The 21742-nt window shown below is 38.7% G+C and overlaps 4 protein-coding genes across 6 annotated transcripts in view; 3 read left to right on the forward strand and 1 right to left on the reverse strand.

Annotated features, from left to right (window-relative positions):
- Positions 1 to 1275: 1275 nt before the first annotated feature.
- LOC134812103 (uncharacterized) lies at positions 1276 to 5667 on the forward strand. Its single transcript, XM_063819290.1, has 8 exons — positions 1276 to 1357; positions 1836 to 1996; positions 2234 to 2348; positions 2816 to 3041; positions 3238 to 3378; positions 3632 to 3853; positions 4258 to 4428; positions 5121 to 5667. The coding sequence occupies exons 1-8, from the start codon at positions 1310 to 1312 to the stop codon at positions 5240 to 5242; spliced, it is 1206 nt and encodes a 401-aa protein (XP_063675360.1). The 5' UTR covers positions 1276 to 1309; the 3' UTR covers positions 5243 to 5667.
- Positions 5040 to 21742, forward strand: part of LOC134812104 (pyruvate dehydrogenase E1 component subunit alpha, mitochondrial-like) — a 76558-nt gene continuing 59855 nt past the window's right edge. Inside the window, exon 1 of the mRNA XM_063819291.1 lies at positions 5040 to 5043. The gene's annotated coding sequence lies outside the window, so the exon portion shown is untranslated. The remainder of the gene's footprint in view (positions 5044 to 21742) is intronic.
- LOC134812626 (uncharacterized) lies at positions 7503 to 11334 on the forward strand. Of its 2 annotated transcripts, none has more exons than XM_063820113.1 (10): positions 7503 to 7642; positions 7778 to 8049; positions 8358 to 8562; positions 8717 to 8889; positions 9043 to 9287; positions 9492 to 9565; positions 9686 to 9883; positions 10048 to 10242; positions 10623 to 10737; positions 10947 to 11334. In XM_063820113.1, the coding sequence occupies exons 1-10, from the start codon at positions 7556 to 7558 to the stop codon at positions 11054 to 11056; spliced, it is 1674 nt and encodes a 557-aa protein (XP_063676183.1). In that variant the 5' UTR covers positions 7503 to 7555; the 3' UTR covers positions 11057 to 11334. The 2 variants fall into 2 exon arrangements, with proteins under 2 accessions (XP_063676183.1, XP_063676184.1); XM_063820114.1 differs by having other exon boundaries at positions 7781 to 8049; positions 10947 to 11158.
- Positions 17044 to 21573, reverse strand: LOC134812809 (ovochymase-2-like). 2 transcript variants are annotated; one of them, XM_063820379.1, is made up of 12 exons: positions 21442 to 21573; positions 21150 to 21296; positions 20744 to 20920; positions 20414 to 20645; positions 20112 to 20225; positions 19890 to 19949; positions 19519 to 19669; positions 19149 to 19285; positions 18868 to 19007; positions 18569 to 18684; positions 18313 to 18389; positions 17044 to 17327 (listed from the first exon to the last, which is right to left on the reverse strand). In XM_063820379.1, exons 1-12 carry the CDS (start codon positions 21478 to 21480, stop codon positions 17068 to 17070), a joined length of 1650 nt encoding a protein of 549 aa, XP_063676449.1. In that variant the 5' UTR covers positions 21481 to 21573; the 3' UTR covers positions 17044 to 17067. The 2 variants fall into 2 exon arrangements, with proteins under 2 accessions (XP_063676449.1, XP_063676450.1); XM_063820380.1 differs by having other exon boundaries at positions 20744 to 20930.

Genomic DNA, 21742 nt, shown 5'->3' on the forward strand with positions numbered 1-21742 from the left:
ATTTTTAGTACATATTATTATGATTTAATGTCTTGATTCAGGTCATGTAACAAGTTTATAAGTTCACAATTTTAAATTTATCGGTGAATGAACAACTTTTTATAACTGCTTTCGTTTTACGACGTTTGCATCACCTATTCTAAACCTAATATGTAATCCCACACCTATATTTAACTTTTTCCAAATAAACCCGACACATAACGTTATAGTACGTCTAGCCTAGACCATTGAACAAGACCTAAATCCTAACCCTAAATAAAATTTTCGGGTTTGTGCTTATACAGGGCTCATCCTTTTACAAAGATATAATTATCAGTCTATTGTCAGTGATAATTCATTAAAGAATGAGAACGTAGTACTGAGCGATTATATGATAATTATGCCGGTAATTTTGGCTTTGTGACCTCCAACTTTGTCTCCCGAATTAGCGAAAAATGCATATTTATAAAGTTATAAAGCTCTTGACATTAATTATGTTATGATACTAAAAGCCGACTTTAGTAATGTTATACTCTTGTTGAATATAGTACTAAAACATAACTGATTGGGTTGCACAATGGACATAAGTTCCAAAGTCAACAATAATGACTGCATTAATTAAAAGATTAAAGATCGCCAATAACCCAATTGAGAGTCTTCGTTAAAGTTTCTTGAAGTAAAGTTTAATTAAATTTTTATCAATTTAAATTAAATTTTTTTAATTTATAGTCAGAAATCACAAGATTTAATATAATAATACTTATATGCTAATTGATAACACTTACTTTATAACCATTGTATTGAGCAATTTACCTCCGACACAGTGACCAGTACGTGACATCTTAATACTGACATACATGCTAAGTGCTCTGTATACCCATCCCTGCAAAGTGTATGTGCTTATATAGCAATATCTTTAACTTATGGCAGGCTTCACGCCGTCAATTTCAAGTTGAGATGAGCAATTTAATAATGACATCAACTAAACCGTGCCTTGCTGTTGCTTCTGAGGAATTTACGGCCAAATTCATAAACATTAGATTCTTATTATCACCTTATAAATTCCAATTTACAGTCTTCCAGAGAACTGCCAAAGATGAACAATTTTGCCGGAGTGTGGTTATAAACGCTGCAAAATGGACGGAGCAGTAATTCATGGTCGAGCAATGAAAATTGAAATTAATGGGCATGTGCATGGTTGTGTGTTGTATGTTAATCCAATTGGTGCTGTTTGCAGACACAGGCGTGTGTAATTGTTCTCACTAATTCGTGGATAGAGCGGAATTTGGTGAATTGCAGAGTTGTTTTACTTTTGCTAATAAAACTTGTCATGTTTCTCTTGAATTGCTGCTTTTTATTTGGATCAACTCTCTTACAGGTTAGACAGCTTGTTCATATATTACTTCAGAATAAGATCCTACAAGTTTTATATCTTAATTTTAATTGCTGATGAGAGAACTTATAAAAGGTAGCAGTCTGGTTTTAAGGTTCCTTGGTATAGAGTCCTAAATAAAATTCAACCGTATGTAAAACTGTAAAACAAATCACAACGTACTAGGTAGACTGTTGCACCCATGACTCAGCGCTTAATTAGGCTAAGACTCGTTAATTTGAATTAGAAGCTCGTAGAAAGTAAAAAGAAAAAACGATAAGAGTGCAATTCTACCGGAGTAAGATTTCGTAGAATCTTGAAGGTGATTGGCGCCTGATTCCTGATCTCAGGTGCCGACAAAAACAAAATACTGAAGTTAACCACAGATAATCTTAAAACTCAGCAATTGATATTAAATTATACTTTTTAAAGTAAGCAATTTAATTATTATATAATTTAGTAATTGGTCATTATCTTACGTTAGAGTGGAGTGTGGGGGTATGTTGAAGATTACCACGAGAAGGGATGCTCAGCGGAAACAGAGTATTCAGTCTCCACCAGCTTCCCCTGGAACAAGTTACCAACTGTACTCCCAAAGTTCCATCTCACTGTCACTGACGTTGCTTTCATTATACACAACGACAGGTAATGTTTTAGGCTTGTTTCTCAAGGCCACCGCACCTGTAAACAGTTATATTGGAGTCGCGTGAGAAATCTCATTGATTAACGCGCGGTGCTTTTGTTACGAGAGAACATAAAAAGAAGTTGTTAAGTGGATTTTAAGTATCTGAATTTTATTTATTTATGATTTATCAAATTATCTGATATGATTTATTTTACGACTTGAAGTGTAAAACATTATCCATTATCTCTGTTGGCCAGGTTTCGTGTGTACAGATCAGGAAGGAAATCCAGTGCAGGACTAGCGGAGTTTGTTGAGACCGGGAGTTTGGAGCAGCTCAGGAATACTGTTGGCACTGACGGTTACATCCTGAAGGTTGAGAAAATTAATGCATTGTTAAAAACTGCATTGAATTATCCTTATCAATCCTGCATCGCTCGCGACAACGGTGGAATCACCCCTCATTTGATACTTCGAATTAGGGCTCGTCTTACTTCCACAATTTTTGTTGCCAATATATAATAAGTTCAGAGCTTACAGTAGACTACAATAATAATAATAATTTCGATAAATAAAGCGGTCGTTTTGCGACTTAGCATCAAAAAGTAGACGAAGTACGGTTAAGACGAAATCTATAAATGTCAGAAATAATCTTCCACCATTGAAAAGTTTTAAAAATCCAAATTCTGATGCCAGAAAAAGTTGGCTGGGTACCCAAAAACGTGAGCACAAGAACATTTTCATGAAAAATATTACTGTGTTGACGTGATATATAACTTGGATTGGCAACGTTATGTCTCGGAACCTGTGAAGCCACCGCGTGTAACTCACGTTGTCTTCAGGGTATGCGTGACTCAAGTAGTTCTGAAACCACTCCAGTCTTTACAACTAACGTGACGGTGACTTTTGCAAGACGTTTTCTGACTGTCGTGGGCAGGGTGGATAAAACGCCTGACTGGTTTGTGGCCAGTACTTCCCAGGATCTCTGTAACCAGGAGCCGTATTTTAGTGAGATAACCCAAGAGTGGAAACTTGGAGATTATCAGGATCTTCTCCTGCTCGATGTTGGTAAGAACTGGGACTTGGGAACCTGCTTTCCGCACTGTACCAATAACCTCAATTAAAATAAGATCTGGATTTTGAGTCATACCCATCGATATTGTGAAATGTAGAACCGGTAACTTGTATTTGGAAATAAGTGGTACACATTTTCTACTAATTGATATGGAAGAAAAGTATAAAAAATATTAATCACAATTCCCAGGAACGTTTATAACACCAACTCAACGAAATGCGCGACCTCGTCCAATCAAACCGATCAGCTACAACAAGGATATTGGATATACTGTGACAAAGAACGATGAAGATGTATCTTCTGTCGGAGTTGTGGATGCTAGAAGAAGAGGTGAGCTGTTTATTTTATTTCATTTGAAAAACTTTCATTACAGAATACTAGTCGTTCGGGGACAAAGTTTTGTTTAGAAATGTCTGCTGTTAAACCCCTGCAGCTCAATAAGATTAAAGAGTGTTGTGCCTCCTGAGGGCAATCAACGGAATCGATGGTGATCATCACAACAATTCATCATAATATACTCAACTTGATCTATAAATACCCCTCCACACTTAACAGTCAACAGTGCTAACACCACCTCCCCCAGCGTGTCCTGTATTCGGAACATCAGCCTACTCGGTAGGACAGGAGTGGAGACAGGGACCCTGTACCCACTGCAAGTGTCTGGACACCAACAAGGACGTGTGCACCAGGGAGGTTTGTCCGCCTCCCTCCTGCGAGTACTTTGTGTTCCAACCTGACGTGTGTTGCCCTGTGTGTCAAGACAGGAGTGATTATTTGAAGATTGTGGAGAAGACTAGAAACCCAGGTGATCGAGTTATTTTTGCAGAATTTAGTATTTTATACAGATTACAGCTTTTACTGATAAATTGATACCCACACCCCAAATAAGATACATATAGTTTCATTGCGTCTTAATATTGCACCTCCTCCCTCCCAGATCCCCCAGTAATATTGCACCTCCTCCCTCCCAGATCCCCCAGTAATATTGCACCTCCTCCCTCCCAGATCCCCCAGTAATATTGCACCTCCTCCCTCCCAGATCCCCCAGTAATATTGCACCTCCTCCCTCCCAGATCCCCCAGTAATATTGCACCTCCTCCCTCCCAGATCCCCCAGTAATATTGCACCTCCTCCCTCCCAGATCCCCCAGTAATATTGCACCTCCTCCCTCCCAGATCCCCCAGTAATATTGCACCTCCTCCCTCCCAGATCCCCCAGTGATTGTAAAGAAGCCCGGTAACGTAACAGTACCTCTGGGAGGTTCCTTCACACTGGATTGCACTGCGTGGGGCGACCCTGCACCCCAGATACAACTCCTCCGCAACAGACCTGAAGACTTCGTTCACGTTCATCTGGACCCTGTCCAGGACGTGAAACCTGGTGAGAGATATTAAGGGTGTTTATTAGAGGGGCAGGGGTGTCTGGGAGTTATCAATTATAAATATACTTTATATTGTGAGTTATATCCTTCATTTCGTATGAATTTAGGTTTTAGTAGCTCATCGTTATTGGTTGTATCGTTAGTTATCTCTTTTGATAAAATATTCCAGATAAGAGAATTAGGTGCGAAAATTAGATATGAAAACCTGGCAGTCTCAGATTGTCGGTTAATTTTCAATTTGTCTGGACAAAACCATATACCGTCACGGTTCACCAACTGTCTTGGGTAATTGGTATTTTAAAGGGATACTCAACTTCTTCATCTTTATCGACGCTCTATGAATACTTCGAGTCTGAAAATTGCCCAAAATTTATAACGATGAAAGACGATCGACTATTAAGATAATTGAAAGTTGACAAGAGTTGCACTTCCAAATATTTCTGTGAAAGTGGAGAAGGGGAATTTACAACCATAGAATTAGATAAGGGCGATATCGGGCGAATAAATATCACAATTTTATCACATATATTTAAGCTTAAGGTTCAGTTTAGCTCTTTAGACAAACTCGTTCTCAACAATTCAGTATTCATCCCTTAAAAAGTAAAAATAATTTGTACCATAACTTTTAAATGGAACACAGATTAATATCTCATTTTAACTTGAATAAACAGTAATACCCCCGGTGTTCCAGGTTTAAGTAGAGCGAGTCTAAAGATAGATGTCATGACAGAAGATAGAGTTGGAAGATACACCTGCTTTGTGAACAGTATCGGAGGGTCTCGCGAAGAACACGCTCATGTAATCCTCAAATGAGAAGTGTCTCTAAATGAGAAGTGTCTCTAAATGAGACGTGTCTCTAAATGAGACGTGTCCCTAAATGAGACATGTTTACAGTCTTTAATTAAGTAGCTTCAAGGATACTGCTGGAAACGGATTATTATAGATAGAGTCCTCAGATCGGTGACTGGCTCATAAACGAAACTAAAGGGCGATAGTGCTTTGCAATCATCTGCAGGTTTTGAACACTGATTAATCATGAGGATTGAGGGTTCAAGTTCAACAAAAGACTATTCTGATATTACTGATTCCTTTTTAGGTTCTTATTTTATGTCCTCCTCCTTATTGAAGTCTATATTGTAATAATAATTTTTCCAATCCTTTACCAAATATGTATATCAGTCTACAATCATGATATGTTTAATTAATGGTTAAAATTTTCACATGACTTTGACAGTCTGTTTTTTGGATTGATTGATTTTTTTGGATTGATTTTAGCCCCAGGGATTTTGTGAGCCAACTTTTGATGTTATATGATCTGAGATTATTTCTTCAGTTTTGATATTTGTGTTATACTATTACTTAAATGTTAAATTCAAATTTTATAAGAGTTCGACTATTTGTTATGTTTGACTTGATATGACACGGATTAGCAAGACAATTTCAAAGCGTTTTCGATGTACCTTCTAAATATTGTCCGCGTTATATATGAGCGAGCGTGATATTAGTTAAACATGGTGTTTGAGTACAATCGAGATGTTTTCAATTTCGTATCCAACACTAATTCTATAGATCTGGATTAGGATACTGGTGGGGAGGTGAACCATATTTATTTTGGCACGTGCCAGTGATTAACCAATATACGTTTCCAGCATGGCCCAATTAAAACTCAGAACCACTGTCACGTGTTAAATGTTAAAACTACTTTGATCGAACGGTCCTTGGATCTCATTCTTACACATTAATTAGCAAAAATTACGTTGCGCTTATTGATAGATATTTCGTGGTACTAAAATATCATTGGGCGAAAATAAAACGATTTATATAGGTCAGTTGAAATTCATTGTGCTCGTGTCCCTTGGACGTCCGCTTTGACACACGCTGCAACCTCTTTTCGCGGCGGCCGGCACGAGAGAGGTATGCAACGTGTAGCAACGTCCGCTGCGACTCAAATACAGGTTTCAAGTTTAGGGGTCGTTCACATAATACGTAATACTAATCACTCTTTAAACAATTTCTACCCCCACCCCCCCCCCCCCCCCCCCCCCTCCGTAATCAGTTTTATACATAGCTATTGTATCAAAATTACACAAACGTAATCATTTGGAAACCCCCTCCCCCGCTGATTACGTAATATATGTGAACGACCCCTTATAACTTTATAAGAACAATCGGGGGATTTTTTCTCATATTATAAATTTATTTTACCGGTTAATGATAAATGTATAAGAATTTTGATGTGAAACGGAATTGAAGTTATTCGCCGACCATCCAGCGCCCAGATAATAGGAACCTAAGAAAAAAAATGTTTAAACGACTGTAATTTTGTTGGTCCATTGTGCATTTTTTTCATGGTGCATTTTTTACAATTTATTTATGATGATTTACATTTCAAGATTTACTATAGTACTATTGATAATGATTTACTATTATATCATATCCTTTATACTTCCTTCACTATCACATCCTACCTTTTTGTTGTATCCCATGTTTTTAGGTTCGCAGCTTTATCCTTTAGTTTCTTTGAGGAAATATTGACTGTCAAATTGACAATTTAAAGGGCAGCGTTTACTCAAGTTTTTTATATACACAATAGCTTCTTAATCTTATTTTGCTAAAACACCATATTCTCATATTTACCGTTGTTGGGGGCCATTTAAGGATGGGACCAGTTTCACCATGAATCCAACAAAAAGTAGGTAAAAATATGTGAAGGACGCACGGTAACCAACATCTAGACAACACCTCGATCATTTCAACAGAAAGCAGGTTGGACTCATGAGGCTGTTCAGACAATCTACTAGACTGTAGACACCATCTCTACCATTCCATCACCCACAGTGGACAGAAAGGGTTTACGAGTCGTGTAGATGGCCCAGATACGTCTGCCCCAATGGTGGACTAACCCCTAAAACCCGTCTATGGACACCCAACACCCGGCCCCTGACAAGGACTGTAGCAATGTGTGTCGGGTGTTCCTATTCAGATCACGTGGTCACGTGACCAGACATATCGCATCATCCTCTCCAGCTATATAGCAGAGCCCCAACTACTCACTCAATCTACTCAACTCTCTTCCTCCTCAGCTACGCTTTTCTGAGTAAAACTGTTTGTTTAGTTTTTTATATCATGTATAATTCTTCATGTGATTCGTATATTGCCTCTACTTTAAATCAAAGTTCCTTCGATCACTGGCCCCTTGCCTACCCTACTCAGGTACCAGAATTACCATCACATTTACTCGTTTTTGTACCGGTCTTACTTTTAGTAGCGAATTCTTACTTGTAACGTTACGTTCTCTGTGTACCCCTCTCCTCAAGCTAGCAAATGATTTTCAATTTCTCCCTGCAGCAGGAGGTTCCGAACCCCTATATTCCTGTCCCTAATACCTTAGAGGAACTTAGAGCCCAGCAGAACAAGGTCTGGACTCCTATCCCCAGCGCTGTCCACACTCTTGAATACAAGAAAGGGGGCACGGGGTCATACCGTAACAACCGTCCAGCTACCAGATCCAGGGCTAACACCGGCCATAAGAAACCAACTCAAGTAAAAAAGCTTAGAAAATCAGAGAATCAAATCGAGGTCTTGAAGAATTATTTCAAGGCTAACTCAAAGCCTGGAAGGTAATTTAACAATTATGTGTTCTATTCTTATTGACAATGCTATATCTTATTCTTGCTGCATTAAACATCAAAATCTAAACCATTTAAAACTGCTGTGTTTAACTTGAGGCAATATTTTTAATTTTCGTTATTACTATTGGCTCTAGATAATTTAATGCTGCAAGACTTCCCAACAACTACTTGTTATGATAAGTTTGATACTAAAATGTTTTATACTGTAATCTTACGTTTACAATATAAACTTTAGAAATTGTCCTTTTTAGCCCCATTCTTCTGCTTATAATATAGTGATTGAATATTGTCTCCAGGGAAAACGTGGCTCAGCTAGCAGCAGCTACAGGACTAAAGTTTTTGGAGGTGAGGAACTGGTTCCGAAACGCAAGGCTTAGAAACAAGGAGGGGTCTATGAACCAACAAGGAATGGGAACAAAGAGTGAGGAGGACAGCTGCGGAGAAGTGAGCTCTTCAACCGGGAGCAATCTTCCTATTAATAAGAGCCAAGAGATATCTATGGTAAGATCCTCTGAAACTCACACATTTGGCCTTCCCCTTGTTTGCATTTTTGTACATAGGCTGATTAAACTTTGTTTTCAGTCTAAAAAGTTGTTGGAACACATCTTACGTATATTACACTACTTCAAAACCCTTCTGACCAATATAACCCTAGCTTTGGGAGAGACTGGATAACGAAGAGAGAAAGAACCTTCTCCCCAAGTACCTTACTACTTGGGAAAAAGACAGTCCAGAGAGGACTGAGGTGATAAGAGCTCTGTTGAAGACACTCAGTACAACTGAAAGGAATTTTGTTCACGGTGCGGTGAAACCTAGAGGACCTTACAGGTGTGTTATCGGTGTGGTAATGTTCAGTTTTCTGTTGAGGTTTATTTTATTTTCTGATTGATGGTTTTACATTAAAGTTAATTATATTGAAAAACTGGGGGAAATGAAAATAAGTTACCAACCAATTTGATTATTATCAACACAATTTATCAGATGTTCAAGCGATAAGAACTTGAGTAAAACAACAATACTGGAACGAGCTAAGAACGCGTGGAAAGAGCTGGAGAGGATGTTTGGAGCAAATAAACAGAAGAGTCCGGTGGAGGGTTTCCAGGACAACTTGAGTCTCAATCTGGATAGAGACATGCTGGAGGGTCTCAAGTCTCTGTTCCAAGCGCACAGGGACTACTTGTTCTACCTGGTCAAGGAGATGGGCATTGACACCAGCGATGAGAAAGGTTTGGAATAAATAAGACTGCTATTACTTTTAGTATCTCTTGTTCGAAGATCGTGTCTCTACATTATTGCATTAATCTGACGCTCTTTCACAAAAATGATCACAATCAAGCACTTCAGCAATAACAATTTCTAATGTATTTTCTGAGGTGGTATACAAAATGCATATCAATGTTTATTAGTTTATTGAAACTTTCTAATTTCAGATATGGGCAAACTGAAGACTGCAAACTCTCTACAGAGATACACTGAAGACGACATGTTTATACCACATCCACAGGTTAGTTACAATAAATTGAAAATATTAATTAAAACAGCCCTATTCCTCAACCTATCAACATTCGGATGTTGAACATTAGCTCTAACATTTCAGCATTATTTTACACCAACCATATTTCAGTACGGCTCAGTAAGCCCGGGTACTATGGAGATGTTACAACCCTACACCCAGAATGTCTCGGCCTTAAGTAACAGCTACCCGCCCTCTGTCTACCCCATCATGCCGGCCACCCCCACCCCGATATACCCTACTACTGACTTCATGTCCTACCCGTATACCAACAGTCAACACTCATATCCCCAGACCAGCCCTCTACAGGTAACAACTAATTTAAATCATTTCCTGTCCACATATTCTGCAAACATTAGGATTAGTATTACATCGTGTTTCTTGTAGTTTATATTTGATAAGTTTAGAAATAACCAAACTAACCCGACCCTAACCCCCCCCCCCCCCCTCAAACTAACCTGACTCTACCCCAGCTCGGCGGCTCCACCACCTCAGCCTCAGCCCGCTCAGCCTGGGTACCCACTCTGACTCCCACGGAGGATCGCAGCCCCATTCTCACCAAGTCCTACTACCCGGACACTGGACCAGACTACAGTTTTGTCAAGAACCACTTCTCTCCCGAGAAACTGTCAGCTCATCATCAGCAGCCTGAAAAACCTATTATTAAGGTGAGAATACAAAGTGAAATCTAACTTTGAGAGTGCGCACTGTTGGTACAGGTGAAATTAATAAAATTTTAACATTGTCATGAATTATAATTCCTGGACGTGAAATTCTCAGTCGTCTAGCCCGCTGAGAATTCATCTCGATTATCACATGGGAACAACATTATTTATAACTAATTTAGTTGCCCTAATTAAGTTCATTAGATTGAGATATGCTATAATGGTAGCTATTCACCTGTTCACTGAGTAACTGCTACTGAAGGTTAATTAAGAACGGAAATGACTACAGCACCACGGCCGGTGATGAATTTGCTACTTAACTTGTTTATTGACCCAATTATCCTAATTAACTTAATTAACCTATTTAACGTGCCGTTTTTCAGCCTTTCTCAGAGGTCGGTGGAATGTCATTCAACTACAACACGGCCGGTCCGAACACGGAAATAACTCAGAAGTGCACATTTGTCAAGTACTACGAAGTTACCTACAATAACAAAAGTAAGTCTTCAAGTCAGTTTTGAAATATCTCCGGCCTCGGCCTCGCGAAATTTACCAAATTAAGTGCAGTCAATAGAACATGTTTATACTGTAATTTGAAAGCATTTGCAAACATTTGATATTTTTTCTCCTTCATAACAAACCCAAACATTTTAAAGTTATTTTTGTCTAAAATAAATCTATAACAAACTAAAACGATTATTACCCAGCTTGTCCGACGACCGGCACACAAGTGACGGCAGGACCCAAATCTCTCCCACTCCAACCCCTCCAGTCCTTGACAGCTCCTCCATCCTCCAAGTTTGAACAACTTCTTTGAACTTCTAGAAATCTTATATGGACTTCTTTTTGTTTCAGTATGATTATATTGGGCTAAGAAATAACTTTGAATGAACTCACTTTATTAAAGTCTTGTTAGTTTTGAGGTAGCCACTAACCAGAATAGTTGCGACTGGAAATTTTGTAAATAAACATTTGATCGAGAAGCATGTGATTTGTCAAGCAAAAATACTTATTTATATTGCTGACATAGAATTTTCGATTATCATATCATTGATGTATTTTGTATTTGTTTGATATTTGTATTTGCTACATTTTAACAACTCGTTTCACTTAAATACAGTTACCGAGAATTGATGCAATTAACATAGTCTAATTTGGAGGCAATATTTACTGCAGCCCCCTCTTCTCTTGAAAATGTGAAAGTAGAGGAGCTGATCCTAGTTTTGTAACATGAGTAGGAGGAGGAGTAGGAGGAGGCCCCGGGCGCGTGCTGGAGTATTAACTCTGACCGTGCCACAGCTTCTCAACTTCAGATTTCAGGTCACGTGCTCGTTGAGAGATGATCACGTGGGCTGATAGTAAGTCACGTGGGCTGATATTAATGACACGTGGGCTGGTCCGGCTAATCTAACTTGGTAGCTATTTCTAGAAAAATGAGAGCTGTGTTATGATCTTTGCACAAATTCCTTCTCTACCTCATCGAGGTTACACTCTATCGTAGTGTAAAATTAAAAAATGCCGTAAAACTGCGAACGACACAGGCGTTAATGTTATTTGGGGTCGATCACATATTACGTAATCAATATTTTAGCCAACTCCCCCCTCCGTAATCAACCGTAATCAAGACCCAAACCCCCCCCCCCCCCCCCCCCCTCCTGACAGCAATATTACGTAATCATGGCCTGACCCCCTCCCCCCCCCCCCCCCCCCCCGTTGACTTTTTTTCTGGAAATCTTTACGTTTCATGCTATCCTGATCATGATGAGCCGAAATCATTGTCACGATATCCGGCCGAGCACCTTTCAACTACTTACTTTAGCAGCCGGATTTAATTGGGGGAGTGGGGCGGGGGGACGGGGGGGGGGGGGGCGGGGGGGCCAATGGCATAATACGGAGAATTTAATGCCATTTTAAAATTTATAAACCCAATTTTTTACAAAATTTCGACCTAGTAAAGAACGAAATAATTTAAATCAAATATTCAATGTTCATCTAGAATCTAGATATTATTTCGAATACCTGAAAAACAATTTTGACTAAATAAAGTTTCCGAAATTCATAAGTTTTCATGTTTTGACTATCCCGATTTCGAAGTCCCCACCTCACCATCGATATACGATCTTGGAGACGAGGTTCCCCCTTTGTAATGCTATCTCGGAGGGCAGGCCTCCTCTATGCACTAAGAGTTCGGAAGCGGGGAGACTGCCATTCAATGTACGTATCGAGAATGCAGAATGACTCGGGCCGAACATTTTTAAAGTTTTCCAATTTTAAAAGTTTTTCAAGTCAAAAATGTTTTTAAATTTCCTGGAAACTACTTTTCTCCACAGTTCATGTCACCCTGATCATTATTAGCCGAAAATATTTGTCAGGACCTTCTAAACTATTTACTATAGTCGGATATCCGATCAATTTCTAGATTTTATCACTATCACTATCAGAGTGAAATTGAGTGGAATTTGAATTAAAATACTGTCAAGTTTGTATTATTTTAGAGGATAAAAAATAAAATAACCCCCCCCCCCCCGTAATCCCCCGTAATCAATTGGAAACCCCCTCCCCCCTCGGATGATTACGTAATATGTGAACGACCCCTATTTAACAAATTCTATCAAGAACGAGAGTTCAAAGTTCAAAGTTCAAACAGTCGGCTAGATTTTGGATTGTAGGATCTACCATCGGACACTTGGCTATAGGGTTGGGAAGTGTAGGATACACGCGAACGGTTGATAATAAAGAGAGAAGTGTAGGATACACGCGAACAGTTGATAATGAAGAGAGAAGTGTAGGATACACTGAGCCGGCTTGGGTAGAGAAGAGTAGGACACAAGCCCCAAGAATTGGCTATAGAGTTGTGAAGTGTAGGATACACTCGAACTTTTGTCTTGAGTAGAATAGTGTGGGATACGTTCGGACAGTTTGCTTTGATGCGGAGTGTGATGGTGAAGGAGGGGAGGGACTCGAACAATTTACTCATGGTTGTACCTCTGGCAATCATAAGTCATTTTCTGGGATATCGGTTTATGATAGAGAGGGCTAATGTTACATTTTAAATTTAGCGTCCTTGGGACAAAGGTCGTGAAATGAATTTTTGGGACTCAAAGTGATTACATATCTTGTGACTCATGGTCTTGTTAAGATCATAAAGCATGGCAGGCTTGGATAATGACAGCAAATCATCGCATCGTCAATATTAGTTGGATTGTGGGCCGTGGTCGGCATTATCATAATATATGATTATCATATTGACCACCAACACACAATAATTTACTGTCCATTTGTCACCATGGTGATATGGTGTTCACTAAGTGCGATATATTGGTAGGGAAGAATCTCTAACGTGATTATAAGGCTTATAATCCATTTGCATCATCCAGCCAGCATATATCACAGCGTCCTCCAGCCTGCAGCATATCACAGCGTCCTCCAGCCTGCAGCATATCACAGCGTCCTCCAGCCTGCATATCACAGCGTCCTCCAGCCAGCATATCACAGCGTCCTCCAGCCTGCATATCACAGCGTCCTCCAGCCTGCAGCATATCACAGCGTCCTCCAGCCTGCATATCACAGCGTCCTCCAGCCTGCATATCACAGCGTCCTCCAGCCAGCAGCATATCACAGCGTCCTCCAGCCAGCATATCACAGCGTCCTCCAGCCTGCAGCATATCACAGCGTCCTCCAGCCTGCAGCATATCACAGCGTCCTCCAGCCTGCAGCATATCACAGCGTCCTCCAGCCTGCATATCACAGCGTCCTCCAGCCAGCATATCACAGCGTCCTCCAGCCTGCAGCATATCACAGCGTCCTCCAGCCAGCATATCACAGCGTCGACTCTTTCATTGCTGCTTTGCTACTACGCTCCGATATTACTTCCTCTCAAATGATTATTAGACAGGAACATTGTTAAGTGTCATCCTCTAAGTCCAATCAGAAAATCGAGGAAATGGTTAACTTTTAACCTCTCCCTGCTTGTCCTTGACGTTTTTAATCAAGATTTGCACAATTTGGATGGGCTCCAATTGTGAGATTAATGAGTAGTTGACTTCTCGAATTACGATCAGTCGCTTTGAATTTGAAACTTCCCTCCTTCTGTCAAATTTTGACATAACGGGGAAATTCTCTTATAAAATTCTCATAGCACGCATATTAATTTCCTTGATAGCTCACTAAACAGAATCCATGGTGATGTTTTGCTCTGTCACTAGCATTCTTGTAAGTATAAATATTGTACAATATGAGCGTATCACAAAGCTGTCGATAAGGACCACAATTTCAGTAGTTGCTTATACTCTCAGGCTTGCCATTGATAAGTCATAACTTTAGTATGACGTATATAATATCCTCGGTCTGTGATTCCCCGTAATGAGTGCTACTATTTGTAACCTGAGTTTGTAACTTTTAGTTTGTAAATATTGTTTAGTTACTGCAGCTCATCGTAGTTTCTGTTTGGAGTCAGGTAAGCATTGTTCTGTATCTTGTACGAGCCAATGCCAGTTCTTGGTGGTATCTATTTGGTCGTTGTTAAAGATCATATGAACTTACTGAACTTGGTTAACATCGCTTTACAGTTGAGACAGGAAAATAGCCTGTGTAGTTACTAGATAAACTCTTGTCTCGAAGGTGATTAACTTAAGCTACAGAATTGAGCCATTTATATCTTTGTTCTTCGTGAGATTTGCTATGTTTTATAAGTTTGATAGGTTTTAAATGTAACATTCTCTGTTATAGGTTAAATAAGATCGTGATCCGTGGAGCTCACATGTTCAAATATGCGTGGAGAAACCAATTTTACCAGTCACCAGTCACCAGGGTACATGGTTAATTGTAACAATCTCGCACAGGGCGGCACCAGATGTCCCATTTGATTTTGACAGATTATTTATTAATCATTCGACATTATACTATGTTTTATATTTCAGTATTACACCTGGTTTTATAACTTTATAACAGCCAAAACATCATCTTGTAGATTTCACGACTGTGCTGCTAGATCTAAAGTGACGCTTAAAACAAACTCAATGTTTTTAGTAAATTGGTCAATGCTAGCATTGAAAAATAAAATCTCCATCGTACACTGAAAACTATTTACGCCACAAACTCTTCATTTGGTGGCGAAACACTTTATTTCTAGCATTTTATTCTGTCATATCCTGAAAATTACATTTACATGTAACATGATATGCAGCACCGTAACCATATTAATATTGAACAATCAGAATTGATCCAGTCTAACACTGCCCACCAGCTGTCTAACCTACACTACATTCAGTAATTCAGCTACACTACACTACACTACACTACACTCAGCTACACTCAGCTACACTACACTACACCAGCTGTCTAACCTACACTACACTCAGTAATTCAGGCCGCTCTCTTTCTATATCACTGAAGTCATACCACATTGTCCTGTTGCAATAGTGCTTTTGTAGATTGATGGATTGTTCTTTGATGCTATCCCACCATGTTTTAGTCTCTATTAGAAAGTCTATTCAGACTAAACTATTTTCTGAATATTTTCTCCAATGTTTTACAAAACATTATATATTTATGTTTACAACTAGTAAATTATGATTAGTAATTAACGCAGGAAGTTGTGGAGAAATTACTTCGTTAACTTCGACTTAAAGCTATTAAAGGAGTCCATAATCCTCAATTAATGTAATAAAACTACATTTATTAAAGATAATGGACCCCTTGGACGGCTTAGGCCTAATTAACAGGGTATATTCTGCACGACTTCCCGGGGCTTGGCTGCATATGTTTTATTTGCTGCGAACAGAAATAAATTAAAACACATCACACACTAAATATTCTTAATCGTTATTAATATCAATATATTTTGTTGCTATAGAAAACATTATGCCCGCTTGTTTCATCTGATCGTTCACCTTCGATTCCACAGAAACGATTATACGATTCAAATAAGCACAGCACGATCAGGAGACGATCAATATTATTAATTTTCGAAAGGTCCAAACAAATATCGTGATCGATCAACTGATTAGTCGGCTTTATTTGGAGCTAATACCGTTTAGATATTCATGGATCTGATCTTAATTTCCGAGCATTTGTCTGGTCATTTTTCCACACCACCGAGTATTAACACGTACACGTGTTTCTCATCTTGTAAAATGACATTATAACGATGTGTAGGTGTGGCTAATTTTGGAAAAAAATACTGAGCCGAATGGCACATATATATGTTTATTAGAACAAGTTTCAGAACACCGATGCTTTTAACCACATGTTTAATTCTTTAATTGACCAAAATAGGCAAGAATATTAACATATCGATGCCAATTATGAAAAAAGCTCTCGTATTCGCAGAAAAGATTCCAATTAGAATTTCCTGGAGTTGTGTAAGCCTGAAACAGGCTGATGAGCTGAATACACAGTCACGTGATACCACAGCTTGGTAAGTTTGGCAGTTTGCTCAAAATACACATGGACTAATTGGTGATATCATTCCTTCATGTATTGTAGAATTGTGTATATATCGTATATATTTGTATCATGTACTGAACATTGTTCAGTGAACACCAGTCATCATTTGATTGTTGTACTTATCTAATGTTTTGGTCTCTCTCATTGGCTGAATGTACGCACGTGCAGATTATCTTTTACTTCTTAGTTTGATTGTAAGTGATGTTCTTGTTGCAATCGTCGCCCTTTTTGCGTCAATTTTATTGTCACCGTTTCGTCCCTATTTTTATTCAAAATCGTGTATTTACTTTTCGTCATAACATTTATTTTTATGACTGTCTTTAAAAATTTATGCTAAAAAATTGTAATCACACAACGTAACATTGAATAAGTCTAAAGAAATCAAAATCTGGAGTTCCCTATAGTTACACTAAGAGCAATCAGAAGTACTGATAGAAAATTCTTCGTAGTGGCATTACTAGTACCATTGTCAGAACTAGTAGTAGTACCATTGTCAGAACTAGTACCATTGTCAGAACAATATGTGTCGTGATTTTCACTGTTTTTGTCGTCAGTGCTTGCGTCATCATTATTTGTGTCGTCGTCAATCTTGTCACCGCTACGTCTGCCGTCACAATTTATTTCATCGCTACCATCGCGACCTGTGGTTATGCACAATTTATAGCAGCCGTTAATTAATTTGATCATATCCATAAATTTCCTCCGTCATTGCATTTTATCTATTGTGTTTTCAGCTAAATTACCATTATTTTACTTGTTAATGGCAATGCTATATTTATTGTCACATATAACCGGCCAAAAACTCACAATAATCTGAAAATTAAATTAGATTTCTCTCTAAATTGTAAGAGTGATAAGATTATAAGATTACCTATATAGCGAGATTCAGCCTTTGTCATGCTAGATAAGTTACACTCATTTGTATTTTGGTCAGAATTGTAATAATTTTCACATAGAAGGCTCAAAGTCAATGGCCACTGTGCTTATTTAAAAACTTATCTTATGACTACGAGAAGTTGGCTTTATGTATGCACATTTTTACAGAATATGTTTCATATTTTATAAGTGTTATAAAACATCTAGAATTTATTTTGACGATCCACTTTACAATTTTTACTTCGGCATTATCAAACGGGTTGCTCTTCGTAATTTAGTAGCTATTTTAGCTCTAGGTTTTTACTATTTAACCGTCTAGTCTTTACAACACTGTATAATAATGAGTTTGTATTTTATTTGTCATTAATTTAGTCTATAGTTTGACTATTTTGCTTCCTTGTAGTGTTGTGCGGTAAACTGCAGTTACCATTGACCTTCCATAATCCATACCTTCGTTTCTTAGACCATGTCTTTACAGTATAGAATTCAGCATAATCAGATTTCACAAGACATATGTTAAAAGTTTAATGTCCACTAGCAAAACTGAATGTTGTATTTGCTATATGATCCCAATTATTGGCCTCATTGAATCAACACCATTACATTACGAGGACAACAATTAAATACCTTGATACTGCGTTTAGTTTGTGTAACGTTCGAATTAAATGGCAATACTTCTAATTTAACCACATCACTATATTAACTTCTTAAAACGGTAATACTAATACTTATCAGGTAAATCAGACTTACATTCTCCGAATCCGTCATCATTATTACAGACCATGAAGTCGTCAAGACAGTAATATTTGTCCTTGCAGGCAGCAAATCTGAAGGGATAGTACGTGTTGTATCAATCTTTGCCTAGTACTTAACTTTGCAAGCCTTCCACATTTGATTGGTTAAGAGCTGCTCGAGATGTCACGTGTCATCTCAAAAACTTAAATCTAATTAGTCCTAATTAAATCTAATTAGTCCTAATTAAATCTAATTAAGATTGTAAGCCTACCCTTCAGAACACTGCAGCTTTCTTGACCCTCCTCGGGTACAAGTCTGACTGTATTCCAGTGTAAACCCATCAGAATATTGTATCATTATTCCCGTGATCAAAGCCACAGTTAGGCCCTGTAAAACATTTTTTAATAAAATTAAAATCCTGTATCCTCCCAATTCTCGCCGTCAACTAATCGCTATATATTGCTTGGTTCATCAAAAAGGAGTTTTTGGGCCTTGCTCTAAAATTGGCACTAGAAATTATCACTCAATGCTCTTTAAAGAGTAAGTTGTAAGTTTAGTTGTCACACGAACCTTCCTGCTAGTTGCTGTCACGGTTTGTCCGGAGATTTCGGATTTTTTTGTAAGTTGGAGGAGCTGCCTGTCTGAAGATACACTATCACCGTCGTACACCATCAGGAAGGAGTTTTTTACCAGCTTCCCCGATTTAAAGGCTGCAATATGGTTATATGGTCTGATACTATTAAATATTAATAGCAGAAAGCATTGAAGTAGACCCTCAAGTGTTGAAGTAGAGCACAAACAATTCGTTTTTTAAACATTGCAACATGTCAAGAATATCAAACTTTACGTACTTATGGTGGTATATTTGTTGGACGAAGTCGGTAAAATTGTGATGGTCTTGAAAAGAAAATTTCGAATGTCTAGTTGGTAGGAAACCGTCTGCTTCTGATCTTCAGCGGACAGTTCGACAACGTAATCAGTAAAAGACCTAGCGAGCATCAGTGACTTTTTTAATCTATAGTTTAGCATTACTGGTAACTCCAATTTGTAAATTGCATTGAATATCTATCTATTTCTCCGGCACAGTCTGGACGCCTTTTGATGAATCGCTTATTATCTCTTTGCTATGAATTGTATCTAAATACTGTTCAGCTGGCTTTAAGATATCGCTAAGCCGTGGTCATTAGAATGAAGTTATGACGAAAGTTAACGTTTACTTACGCGGCCATGTTGGCAGTTATCCAGCTTTTGAAATAGCTGACGTCAGAGTTAACGTCCCAGGACTTATCCCACTTTGCGTCGTTAGGAGGTCCCCAACTGACCAGCCCCAACTGGACCCAATCTCCGCCATTCTTTGTGAACAAAGGACCTCCTGCAAATCGATAGTGGTACTATTGATAGTGGTACTACTATTGATAGTGATACTAATATCAATCTGGTAGAGAAGATAATTGATTAAAACCAGTACTAAGTACTAATAACTTAAGAGGTTTAACCAACCGCATTACTAAACCACAACCAGGAAAATGGATCTGAATATGCAATAACTTACTGAACCAAGAAATACTGAATACTCATCTCTCATCACATACCTGAGTCACCGCCGGCTGCATGCTCCTTTGTCATGGGGGCCTCTCCTGAGCACATCATACCTGACAATGAGATGGGGTGAAGAGTTTTGTAATAGGCCACTGTACTGACACATAAATATATTCAAACACAGTTTTTCAACACGGTAAAAGGTTTATGATTCTGATTAAAGATACGAATCACTATCAGAGCAGACTGCAGAGGCACATAGCTATTTATATTACCAGGAGTAATAAATGCAGGTGACCATGAGCTTTTGCAAATGGAGGTGGACACTACAGCGTAAGAGAGCTTCTTTAAGTTTTCAGCCACCCCTCCCGCTTCCGTGTTACCCCAGCCTGTTGGAGTGTTATTTGTGTCGTGATAATTATATCAAGATCTGAGAGTTTACACCCGGCCCCGGGGATTTAATCGTGTACAGGAAAGTGTATGTAACAAAAACAAGGCCTGTGACCGAGTCGGGGTTCACAAGGCTCCAAAACCTCCCTCCTTCAAACCCCCGACTATTCTTACGAAATAATTTCACCTATAACCGTGATAGGGGCTCCTTCAGCATACAGCTCCTCAACATCTGATTCCTCTGGTAGTAATATTGGCTGCACTTTATTGTTGAAGGTGATATCCTCATCTGCTATCAGCAGGGCGATGTCGTTGGCAATGCTTATAGGGTTATAGTCTTCGTGCACAATTATCCCTTTTATAGCGATCTGTTTTTCAGTGCCCTCGTTCTTGTTTTGGTCTGTTTCTCCAACTATAAACTGGTGGGTATATCAACACATGATACTATCAGTAGGGCAGTTATCTACAAATCGGACTGGCGGAGTTGAAACTGAGTAAATTGTATACGCAGGACTACCTGTACGTTTACTGGATGCGTGACCCTGTTATATCCGGTTGCCATCTTATCGTTCACCACGCAATGAGCCGCTGTCAGGATTATTCGTTTGCTCAAAATGGACCCCCCACACTGCCCGCTTTCGTAATAGGTACCATATTGGGTCACACGGAATTTCATCTCACTGAGCAGTAAAACCTGTATGAACCTGATAAATCAGCCAGTATATTGCATAACATAAGTAAGATTTTTAAAAAGGGAGCAACCTTGTGACGCAGACGGTAAGAATATCAGTATCAAACCAAGTATCTTTTTGCAATGTGCAAGCAGAATTTTAAACTACACCTTTTTTAAAATCTAGCATTATTCGACTAATATTATACTCAGTTATAATTCAGATATCAAATTGTGACGCGAATAAGCCTACCACGAATGGAAACTCTCCATGACTGGCATCCACACCATGATATATCCTTGACGTAATATTGCTTCTGTTTTCTTCGTCTTGCGCTAGAGCCCTATCGCAGAATACTAGAACTGTCAGCACCAGTATCATAGTTTTATTGCAGCGCCTCTGTGAAAGTCACTGTTTCAGTATTTTATGATACAATTTTTCCCGAAATAGTCGAAAAATTGACTTGAATCAATAATAAGTGGTCCATCATACTTGGGATCATTATTATTAATTGCGTTAGATGCTACCTTCCTCTCAATCTCACCATGAAATTCCTACTGATATAAGCGACCATTGAAAGCATATTTGATATTCTTCCAGCTCATTTGTCTGACTCAATTTCAAAAGCCAGTAATCGTCATTTAGAGTGCAACAGAAAAAAAGGTTTGCCAGTGCAATCACGTACATAAGACGTGTGAATATAAAGTTAAAGTTGACGCGTCGCCATGGTAAAAAAACGATTCACGTGCTACACTGCTACTGATATTGTGGCATGGCGCACGCGCGCGGCAAAATATAGATATTTTACTATCCAGCAGTACACAGTAGCTACTGCCCACTATTAT

The sequence above is a fragment of the Bolinopsis microptera genome, chromosome 3 (assembly GCF_026151205.1).
Source record: "Bolinopsis microptera isolate Bmic1 chromosome 3, MBARI_Bmic_1.0, whole genome shotgun sequence".
Classification (NCBI taxonomy): Eukaryota; Metazoa; Ctenophora; class Tentaculata; order Lobata; family Bolinopsidae; genus Bolinopsis; species Bolinopsis microptera.

What these genes read in the sequence shown, in the direction of transcription:
- LOC134812626 (XM_063820113.1), top strand. Translation starts at nt 7,556, where the DNA reads ATGTATAATTCTTCATGTGATTCGTATATTGCCTCTACTTTAAATCAA. An exon ending in AAACCTAGAGGACCTTACAG is followed by an intron (nt 8,890 to 9,042) that starts GTGTGTTATCGG and finishes ACAATTTATCAG; the next exon opens with ATGTTCAAGCGATAAGAACT. An exon ending in TGACACCAGCGATGAGAAAG is followed by an intron (nt 9,288 to 9,491) that starts GTTTGGAATAAA and finishes TTCTAATTTCAG; the next exon opens with ATATGGGCAAACTGAAGACT.
- LOC134812809 (XM_063820379.1), bottom strand. Translation starts at nt 21,480, where the DNA reads ATGCTTTCAATGGTCGCTTATATCAGTAGGAATTTCATG. An exon ending in ATATCAGTAGGAATTTCATG is followed by an intron (nt 21,297 to 21,441) that starts GTGAGATTGAGA and finishes TGACTTTCACAG; the next exon opens with AGGCGCTGCAATAAAACTAT. An exon ending in ACCTGCATTTATTACTCCTG is followed by an intron (nt 19,950 to 20,111) that starts GTAATATAAATA and finishes TCTCATTGTCAG; the next exon opens with GTATGATGTGCTCAGGAGAG.
- LOC134812103 (XM_063819290.1), top strand. Translation starts at nt 1,310, where the DNA reads ATGTTTCTCTTGAATTGCTGCTTTTTATTTGGATCAACTCTCTTACAG. An exon ending in TTGGATCAACTCTCTTACAG is followed by an intron (nt 1,358 to 1,835) that starts GTTAGACAGCTT and finishes ATCTTACGTTAG; the next exon opens with AGTGGAGTGTGGGGGTATGT. An exon ending in CTGACGGTTACATCCTGAAG is followed by an intron (nt 2,349 to 2,815) that starts GTTGAGAAAATT and finishes CGTTGTCTTCAG; the next exon opens with GGTATGCGTGACTCAAGTAG.